General features: G+C 41.8%; 1 protein-coding gene across 1 annotated transcript; it reads left to right on the forward strand.

The window, feature by feature from the left end:
- Positions 1-232: 232 nt before the first annotated feature.
- LOC307042781 (uncharacterized protein) lies at positions 233-10,076 on the forward strand. Its single transcript, XM_079686876.1, has 3 exons — positions 233-1,027; positions 1,397-1,837; positions 5,920-10,076. Exons 2-3 carry the CDS (start codon positions 1,488-1,490, stop codon positions 5,966-5,968), a joined length of 399 nt encoding a protein of 132 aa, XP_079543002.1. The 5' UTR covers positions 233-1,027; positions 1,397-1,487; the 3' UTR covers positions 5,969-10,076.
- Positions 10,077-11,068: the final 992 nt, after the last annotated feature.

Here is an 11,068-nt window from a genome sequence, read left to right on the forward strand (position 1 = left end):
TTAATATTAATTAAACAGATGGGTTGAGAAAAAACTCACCCCCCCAATCCATATTCATGAAGGGGGGATCTAACTATACAGAGAATATGTTTTTTTCAACCACGATGTAAACATGTTTATTTCTGCTTTAAAGTTGGGCATTTTAACATGGGGGTCTATGGAAATTGCTCCCTTCTGCAGACTGCTCCTACTGGCCACTAGATGAACTGCAGTGTGTTGCACTTCCGTATTGGCGTGCCGGCTCTTCGGTTATGGCTAGAAAGGATCCGTCTAGTGTAAATATGACGTCATGTTCTCGTTGTAACTCTCGTTGTAATCGGAGCGGCTCGGAAACACATCTACAGCAGTAACATGATGCAACATACACATTAATGCAGCAGCAATATTAATAGAGAAACATCAGACTTAATAGTAAAACACTGCAAGGGAACATTTTATTGCACCAGGAGCTATCTTGGGACTTTTACTGCGACAACGTTGACTTGCCTGTGAATAAAACATAAACCATAGTGTTGGTGATCTACAGTGTTGTCATTCTTCTTTGAACACCAACAAGACCGCTAACACCCTATTTCAACAATCACACTCCCTGTCATTGACATAATTAATACATAGTTTAGCTTCTCACCATCATTTGCTGTGGCCAACTGATGTTAACGATCGTAACTGAAAGGCTGCCTGCTAAATGTAAACATTCAGCCACGTGACACTCAGCCAAACTCTCGCGAGAGTTTTACACTAGACGGATCCTTTCTAGCCATAACCCGGCTCTTCCCCAGGGTTTGCAGCTTGGTAGTGACCCGGAAATGAATTTCAGCGCGCCATGTTGAAGGGCATCTAATTTCTCTAAATGCACATCGAGCACCGAGCGTCGAGGAGGCTCTCTGGAGGAGCTATGACCGAGGATACACTGATGCATCCTCCACGGCTCCTCCGCGGATGCATTTCCGGGAACGGTGGAGTGTAAAAGAGGCGTGAGACACCGCTGGATTCATTTAAAAACCATGGCGGGAGCAAAGCACATTATGTAAGTGTTGACAATGATACGTTGCATTAGTTATTTAAGAAGTGAAATGCGCGATCAAACTCCGCCCGTCTGTATGCAGTTAGATCCTTCTAACCGCATTCCTTATTGACATTTCACCTGATATTCTTTATGTTTGTATCCACATTTTAACCACACCCAATCCTGCTACAGCATGCTATGATGTTTAAAAGGGCAAACGTTTATTTATTTTTAAGAGTATTAAATCAACACAAACTTTGTTTAGCATTCAGCACTGTCATTTGATTTGGGCTATGTTGTTATATATACACTAGAATCAATTGCTCATTACAGACTCGGTAAATCTTCCAACAGTTTTAAGCTACACCTTTTTACTTTGTCTTTTCACAGGGACAGAGGAGGAAACACTGACCCTTATTAAAGTGAGGGTCGAGAATGACGAGCTTTTCACAGGCCGAAGGCACACTGCCAAGAAAGCCACATGGCCGTATTTACGGCCATGCATGACGCCATCGGTGGGAGGCCATCCATCGACCCCCCCACCCTGATGGACTCGGCCACTGCTGCTGTGGCTTCTGGCAGTGGCTCAACATTCACTGAGGCTGTCCAGAGCCAGGCCACTGTGGAGGATGAGGAGGCCGCCAAGTCTGGCTCGGACAGCCAGGATGATGTTGAGCCATCCACCTCTGACGGTCCCTCTCCCCGAAAAAAAAGAAAACACAGTTTATTGCAGTTCCTGGAGGCGGAAGCGGCCAAGGAGGAGGACCGCTTCAACCGCCAGCAGGCAGCCAGTGAGGAAACCTCCAAAAGATTCCTCTACTTATTTGAAACGTTAGTTCGAAAATAATAGTTTCCTTTCTTTGCTTTTCGTTTGGTTTGGATTTCTTATATTGTTTTGTGTTAAGTTGGGAATAAAAATTAAGTTTGTCGTTAAATCAGTAGCCTTCTTTACAGTTAGAAATACAGAAAAAAAAACAACGCATGTTTACTCAAAATATACAAGGAGATCTTTATTTTACACAAAGCTCAATATGTTATGATTGTGACATGACTAAAAAGCCAACGTTTTTAAACTTAAAATTGTGCAACCCAAGGTATACTGAAACTCATAATGACCACTTTAATTTCTGAATTGTAAATCTCCTCCTCAAATAATTCTGTGCCTAAACCAACCGTGTGTAAATTATCCAAATGCAATATCAGGGATGTTATATTAATAAATCTATACAAATTTGGTCAAGTTACAGCATCGCTCAAGCCCTATAAGTAGCTACAATTACTAACATGTATCTTCTTTCTTTTAAAGTTCAGTCAAAGCATACCAATATTTTATTACTGAACATGACTCGATTTCAACACTAAACGTAACACTTTCCGATGAAATTCTGTGATGGCCTATTTCACATCCCATACAATTTGTAATAAAGACATGGGTCTGTAAAGTCCTTTGCTCAAGAGCCTGTACTGGCATATGATTTGATTGGCTGACGCTTCCGTCGAAGCTTCAAAAGTTGAACTTTTCTCAACTTCTGAAGCGAGCAAGGGAACCACATTGCAGTTCGGCAAAGCCTGACGTCACCCCGCTATGCGTCGGGCCGAACCACGCCCCTTAGCTGTGATATAATGAGCATACTGTATACCACGGCCTCACGTGAGCTATTGCTTAAATAATCACTTGTACTGTAATGTAACTACTTTCTCTTTACTCCTTTAATCCTCATTTGTAATACAAATGGAGTCCTGAAATGGCTCTACATGTGACACAGAACGCAGCATCACTGTACACAGCATCTCTCAACACATTCAATTATACAATCAATAGGCATGTGTGCTCAGAGCTACTATCCTTGCTGTTAAGATTATACCACCTAATTGCATTTTGCAGCATGGATAATATGATTATGTTATCTCTACTAAGACCAAATGTGGAAAGCCCAAATATTGGCATGTTTAAAACTAGGGGGATTTGCTGTTAATACAATTATCCCTGATTGCTGGCTCATTTTAATCTCCTCCATCTGGGCAAAAAAGAGATGAAAATGCTGTAATAACCAAAACCAATAAATAGGAATAGAATCGGAGGGATGAAACCCTCTGTAATGGTCACACATGCAGAGCACACTGCACACACAGTGAAATGTAGCCTCTGCATTTAACCCATCCTAGTACCAGGAGTCTAGTACTAGGAGCAGTGGGCAGCTATTGTACAGCGCCTGGGGAGCAATTGAGAAGCCCCTCACTGCAGTGCCCAGTACCACATGCCCCTCCTTCTCAACCTCAAGATCGCCCCTCCTTCTCAACCTTTGAGACACGTGACGGGACGGCCCCTCCTTCTCAACCTTTGAGGCACGTGACGAGCTTCACTGATGACGCGTTGCATCCTGTTTCCGGGGTAGCAGTTCTCTTCCCTCCCTTCAATCTAACCCTTCCCTTCCCCCCATCCTAACCCTAATCACTCCCTACCTTTTTACCTAATCCTAATCTTCCTTCCTCCATCCCAAACCTAAACCCCAAAACCTCTCCTACTGTAAGAAATTAAAATCAATGTTGATATGGCGTAATTTAAATTAAATACAGGGTTTTAATATAAAGCAGTTTTATTCTGAAAAAACCGGAGGTTCACACTAACTATTAACTTAACACTTTTATTCTGAAAATTCTTCATTTCCGGTTAGCATTAACATGTGGCTAACGTTTTGAAAACCGTGAATTGAAGGTGAAATGACATGTGATGTTGCACACTAAACACACTGGGATTAACACTCATTTATTGACGCTGAAATAACATTTATCAGGGAATGTTTAAATAACCACAGACATCAGAATTATATATATATTAATAATATAAGATATAATATGTTACTTTTGTGACTGGGTAAGTACACAACACGGGAGTCTGGACGTCACGTGCCTCAAAGGTTGAGAAGGAGGGGCGTCCCGTCACGTGTCTCAAAGGTTGAGAAGGAGGGGCGTCCCGTCACGTGCTCAAAGGTTGAGAAGGAGGGGCGATCTTGAGGTTGAGAAGGAGGGGCCTGTGGTACTGCGCACTGCAGTGAGGGGTACTACGAGCAATTGGAGTGGGTGGGGGGGTGTCCGGTGCCTTGCTCAAGGGCACCAGGGCAGGGCCCAGGAGGTGAACTGGGACCTCTCCAAGTAGAAGTCCACAGTCCATATTTAGGTCTGGTTGGGGACTTGAACCGGCGACCCTACGGCTCACAATCCAAGCCCCTACTGACTGAGCCACTACCAGAATATTTTTCTGGTCAAAAACTTTGTCGGTTGTAATTATTGAAAATATAACGTATCAGTCAGCAGTACGTTCATAGTCTTTCTAAGTATGTATCTGAGTGTCATTATGGCAAAGAACTGGAAACCAGGTACCCTGAATATCATCCAGCTCCATCCCTTTCACATCTGCTGTCAGACTTGCACCCTTTATTTTATCATAGTGGTATCAACAGAAACAGGACCAAGTTACTAAGTTGTCATTTTCAGCTGCTGAGTTTAGCTTTTTAGTCTTCTTACGTTAGCTAATGTAAACTGTGTTCGTTATTCTCCCGTCCAGGAGAGAAGCTTTAAAAGGACACTAAATGGAGTCTCTGTGAAGGTTCAATTGGGTACTTTAATTAAAAAAGGCGCGGGTATGTCACAAGCATTATATTGTTCAAACAGCTGTGATCCGCTCCTCGTTAGGGAAGAGAAGAGAGCGAGCCCCTGGTTTCCAGCTGCTACATCTCCTCTGCTGGCTCCTCCTTGTCAGCCGGTTGGCACAGCTGGGGGCCGGTCCTCCACGTCTTAACTGTCCGTTATTGCGTTTAAACTGAGGATTCAGACCTTTTACATTCAACATGTACATAAACACGCCTCTCCTCCTCATATTCTCTTTCATCACTTCTCATTTAACACATTTTACCGGCTGTAAATCGTGTTTTCCGTAAAGCCTGAAGTCAAGCTACTGTTGGTATTTCGGAGATTCCTTTCCGAAATAGTTTCTCAAAATAAACTCTAATCACAAGCGGAAACTAACTGGAAGTATTTTCACAATAAAAGCTTGACATCAGACATTGTGCGCGAAAACTTCAGTTTTTTCAGTATAAATCAGCATTTTAACTGATGGCATGTTTAAACTAAATTATGCCATAAAACATTGATTTTAATTTCTAACACTAAATAGCATAATCAGAAAACACAGCTGAGGATAGTACGATGACAATCCCTTTTTTTTGGTATTTGCTCATGAGTGATAAAATAACATTTTGACCTGCTAAATAATGTAGGTCTGTAATTAGGCAAGATCGTCTTGGACCGTTGTACCAAATGTTGTGGTCCATTACATTTGCTTCTCAAACTGAGAAAGAAAAAAGCTGTCTGTCCTTCCAATCTAATCTAAATAATATGCATCTCTTCTTTGTTTTTCCACGAGCTGCATTATGTGAGGTGTCACACAGAACAATTTTAAAAGCAATGTAAATAATGACAAATTAGAAGGAAACAAATATGACAAAAAATACAGATTTCAGTATTCTGAGGCTCTTTTCCCCATTTATTTTCCTCACGGTTTCCAAAAAAACTCCGACATTATACAATTTAAAATAAAAGGGATAGGGTTAGGCCTAGGATAAGATATTGAGTAAGAACATTTTTTTATGAACCACACAGCTTCTGGTATTCCAAGACCCGACCGGACAAAAAGGCGTGGCGAAACATACTACCTTTTAAAATCATTTTGTGTGAAATGAAAAAAATGCGAAATAGAATAAATAAAATAGATTAAATTAATTTCGTGGATATAACACAAAATGCCGTGAGACTGGGTTGGCTGGCACACAATTTCCATGTTTCTGGCCACAATGTTCTAGTAAATTGGTTCTAGTGTGATATCACCTTTGAAAATTAGTGTTTTCTTTCCATAGGTTCCTTCCCCCACCATCTCCAACTTCCTTAACCATGCCTCCCACGTGAGCTTTGTGGGCACTTGAGGTTGCATTCAGGAGAACTGCAGAAACCAGTGTTGAGTTTTTATGACTGTGACACACAGCCATTCTGACAGGCAAGGTTTATTGATAGCCCTGTGAAGTATTCATGAAACCTCTGCTTCTTTATTCAAGGCCTGAGCGCTCTCTTGTTAACCATGGATGCAGAGACAAAGCTCTGATTTATAGCAATGCTTTATTTGACAGCCACCTTTCCTTGGCAAAGTTTTGGGATTTTTTGTTTTGCATACTAGAAGCATCCTTAACGCTGTTCTCTTTGGCTTTGCGCAAACTTCTTTTTATTTAGGTCACAGCCAAACCTTAGGCCAACATTCATCCTCCATTCATTAAAATCTGACGGCTTGAATCGTGTTTTTGCATTTCTATCACACAAACTAAAAATATGAGAAATTTGATGGAAGAGAGAAACAGGCAAGCAACCTCAAGACCGAAAAGTTGGGTGGGAATGGAAATGAATACAGCCAACTCTGCACCTTGTCAGAGACTTGCAATACCTTTAAAATTTCAAGTTTAAACATATTCAAACTATCTCCTTCCGAGATGTCCATCCAGCAGTGGTCAGATAGTGCAATGCGGACTGAACTTAAGGATAACACTATGTGAGGTGAGTTCTTAGATTGGTTGTCCTAGTAATTTAATGAATGTAAAAACCTGTAACCAAAAACCTCAGATATAAAAGATTGAGAGACTGTCACTGCATATCAGGTTTTAATTAATGACATTATTGACTCCATTCATCACACCAAACTGGGACAATTATTAAAACGTGGTGCTACTGATCAGAAATGATGGCTTACAAGAAGTCAAAATTAAACAAATTAAACAGAATAACAGTATCTGTTTGTATGTGACAATCTCTCTAGGAAAATAAGCCAACCAAAGGGAGCTATGTTTAGAGACTATAAGCTCCTGGTGATACAAACTAGGGGTCGACCGATTATCGGCCTTTTTTTTATCAAATTGCCGAAAAAACTTTGGCTCTGATTTGGCCGTTTCTCTGGCTGCAGTCACCACTCTCTGTACACGAGCAATGTCCCGCCCACAGCGCTATCTGATAGGCTATTACTGAAGTGTCATTCAACAATGAAGATTTTCCGGGCGGGAGCCAGCCAGAGAGGCGGGACCTTCTCAGATTACAGGCAGGTGCGAAGAACCCAGACACAGACAGAGACGCTGAGCGGCCGAGCCATACATGTGTTTCGAAGGTAAATCAGTTGAAAGCCGAAGTTCAATAAACATCCCAATCCCCTATCCTGATGTTGCAAAAACACCCAATTCTATCAGTTTCCCAGTTACACAGGGACGCGGGAAGTCAGTCAGAGTTGGGGGTGCGTGCAGCGTCTCGCAGCAGAGTAACTGTGGTGCGGAGGGGGGAGGGGGGGCTGCGAGTGGAGCCTCGCAGTTTTTCAGGTTGATATGTGAAGCTCATTAGCTAGCCAACATGTATCTAGCACAGTGGTTCCCAACCTGGGGGTCGCCAAAGATCGCAGGGGGGGCGCCAGACCTCAGATGATTTGAGGCCTAATATCATATTTAGAATAAAAACAATTACATATCATTTTTTTTACATATCATTGCTTTTACATATTGTAACACAATACATGATTGGCGCTAAAAGCCTTGTCTATATTACAATAAAATATAGAAATTAATTGATTAACTAAAATTAAAATTAAAAAAATTCATCTGATACTCCTCCGATTGGCGCCAACATTGACGTTACTGTGTCGGCTTTCATAATAATAACAGTTTGCTGCGCTTGCTAGCTAGCGACCGACTTCATAAGGTGAATATTTTTGTCTAAAAATGTCTGAAAAACGTAAAGTAGATGACAGCTCATCTGCAATCAAAAAGAAAATGAGGACCTACCTAGAGAGCTATCTTAACTTCGGTTTGATGGAGGGAACGGACAAAACCCGCCCAGAGTGTGTGATATGCAGAGAGAAGCTAGCCAACGAAAGCATGAAACCCAGCAAAATGAAGAGACACCAACAGACCATGCACCCAGAAACAGTCGGGCGTGATCGGGACTTTTTCATAAAGAAACAACACCTTGCAAAGGCAAACAAGCCAATGGATATTAGAACAGCGTTTGTTAGGGCTGGCAGCGAGGCCTCTTTTGAATGTGATCTTTTAATAGCAAAGGCAAAGAAACCACACAACATTGGCAAGCAGCTCATTAAGCCAGCTTGCATTAAGATGGCTGAGAAACTGTGCGGCCCGCAGGTCGCGGAGAAGCTAAAAACTGTACCACTGTCAAACAATACGGTGAAAGACAGAATTGACAAGATGGCAAGTAACTGCGAGCTGCAGCTGCTCGAAAAGCTTGGAAAGGGGCCATTTGCCATACAACTTGATGAAACCACAACTGTAGCAGACGAAGCTGTGCTGATCGTTTATGTGCAATATATAGATGGGGAAGATTTGAAGCAGGACATTCTTATGTCAGTCAACCTTACCACTACCACCCGGGGTGAGGACATTTTTACTGCAGTGGATTCTTACCCCTCATCCCACAAGCTTTCCTATGAGAATTTAGTTGCATGTTGCACAGACGGAGCTGCCTCAATGATGGGGAAAAACAAGGGATTTAACAGTCGCTTGAAAGAAAAGGCCCCACACTGCACAATATTTCACAGTGTGATACATCGCCAGGCCCTGGCCAGCAAGAAACTGTCTGAAGTAGGGATGTGCATCTCCATCACTGAGGCCGATGCGATGCGCATCTCGATACGTTGCCACGATACGATACATTAACGATACCTTTGAAACACCAGGCGATGCGATACGATACGATTCACCCCTGTTGCGATACAGTTCGATATGATTTGACTCAACATTGCGCGATTCGGGGCGATACAATGCGATTCAACACGATGCAAAAATAATGATACTTCAATATGGTACGACAGAGGATTTTTGTTTTATTCCTTATATGCAGCAAATCATACATTTACAAAAAAGTGCTTTACATATTTGGTACTGCACATCCCATCATGCCGTTTATTTTTTTACCTTTAAAAGCCCTCCAGAGTACAATTGTATAACACCTCACAGTTAAACAATGTAAGGATGCATTGCTCATGATTAACAATGTGCAAATAACAGCTACCATAGAGCAATGCCCATACAGCTGCCAGCCTGATGTGCTTCACACTCATCCATAGGCTAACTCACCAGTGAGCAGAAAGCAGTGGTTTCTATCTGAACAATAAAGAAAACAAATAACCTTTCACAAACAGGTATTTCATAACTGCTTACAGTAAGGAAGACATTTAAATTATTATTGGCCGTCACAGGCTGCTGTAAGCTAAACACCTCTCTCTGACAGTACACCTCACTGAGTGATTTAACTCATATGTCTCACTTTCAGGTTTCTCTTTTCAGCCGCAGACCCCCCCTCTTTATGTGCGTCGCTAAGTTCCTCGTACTACTTGTGTACTTTAAAGCGGCTCGGCATCGTTAACCATTTGCGAGTGATTTTTCAAGTTGACCGTCTGTAGTATATAGTGCCGCGCACATATACCATCAGGACGTTACTGATGGGGTGCGGCTGCGGAGTGATACTGTGTGTATGCAAGTCCGCATCTAGGACAGATCTATGTATCATGGCTGTAGACCTGTTAAGTAATAAAGATACCTCATACAAAGGTCTACGGATACCTTATTACTCTCCATGACCTGCGCTCAACTATATAGCATAAATGACTATTACACCGTCTTTCTTGAATAATCCGAAGTGTTGCCAAACGTTTGATTTGTAGGTATTTTTCGGTGCGCTGTGTTTCTCTTTCTCCTCAACTTCCGTGTGTGTTGATAACTGAGACTCTCATTCTCCGTAGTTGCGAAGCAAATATCAAAGATCGTCTCTGCTGAGCGTTGACAAGATAAGGGGATTTTATATGAATGAATCGTTTTTTTACCGATGCAAAGATGCTACGCAATCGATGCATCGCGAGTTCAACCCGGTTCAACCCAAACTGTAGCCGATGTGCTCTCTCTCAACCGGTGCACTCGCATCTTGAACTTTTATGCCGGTGCACCGATGCGAATCGGTGAATCTTAACATCTCTAGTCTGAAGACCTCAGTGAAACACTCAACTGTTATTAAAATAGTCAATTTCATCAAAGGTCATTTCATTTTTGTTTTATACAGGCCTATGCAACCATATTACCATTTATTTATTAGACCAAGTCAGGGCCGTGGGAAGTAGGGGTGCTGAGGGTGCTGCAGCACCCCCTGGTGGAGGACAGGGGATCTGCACTTCCACAAGATATAATAAAAAAAAAACGAATTTTCAGCCTTGATGTAACAACATTCATAATTAAGTAAAGATAACACCCTTTTCCCCGGTTACATTTTCCATTTGCCCTGTACGATGGGCGCTGTGAGTGATGACGTGGGAGATGTTGGCTTAGCAGGCGCCCGTAGCTCACAGCCAAAGTGAGAGAGATAGAGAGAGGGGATACCGCGGTACCGGCGGGGATTGTTGTTAGCTTCTGCTGCGCTAACGGATATAAGAAGCTGTTTCTACAATAATGTGGAGGGAGAGTCCTCTCCTGTCAGACTGAGAGGCTCAGTGAGGTAAAGGACTCTGAGGGCTTAGATAGTTCACTTTAGTCGAAGTTATCTCAGTGGGTCTCAAACGTTTTGATCACAATTTATGTAAACAAATATTTCCAAGGCACACCTTTATAATTATTAGGATAAATAAAAACAGGTTTGAAATCATTCCAATTTATACTATAGGACAGTAAACCAAAAATATCGTTTAAAACTGGAGAGATTTTAAAATATACATAAATAAATAAATGTTAACTTATAAAATAAGATATGAATGAACAACACAAATAAAATAAGTTACATGTATTTGTTATTGGCTATGGTAGATTATTGGAAATGTTCACATACTTATTTGATTGATAAAATGCAAACCGATCTTTTTCATATGGGTGTTTAGAGTTGTACCCCCTAGATCAGTCTCTAATTGGGCGCTCAAAGTGCACCAAATTGAAGCATTTGACTTTAAAATGTTAAAAAAATCTTCCCGGGGGGGTACCCCCGGAC

The sequence above is a fragment of the Notothenia rossii genome, assembly GCF_949606895.1.
Source record: "Notothenia rossii genome assembly, chromosome: 6".
Taxonomy (NCBI): domain Eukaryota; kingdom Metazoa; phylum Chordata; class Actinopteri; order Perciformes; family Nototheniidae; genus Notothenia; species Notothenia rossii.

Coding starts and splice junctions, on each gene's coding strand:
- LOC307042781 (XM_079686876.1), top strand. CDS start 1,488: ATGGCCGTATTTACGGCCATGCATGACGCCATCGGTGGGAGGCCATCC. Junction 1,838..5,919: donor TTCCTCTACTTATTTGAAAC/GTTAGTTCGAAA, acceptor TTCTTTCCATAG/GTTCCTTCCCCCACCATCTC.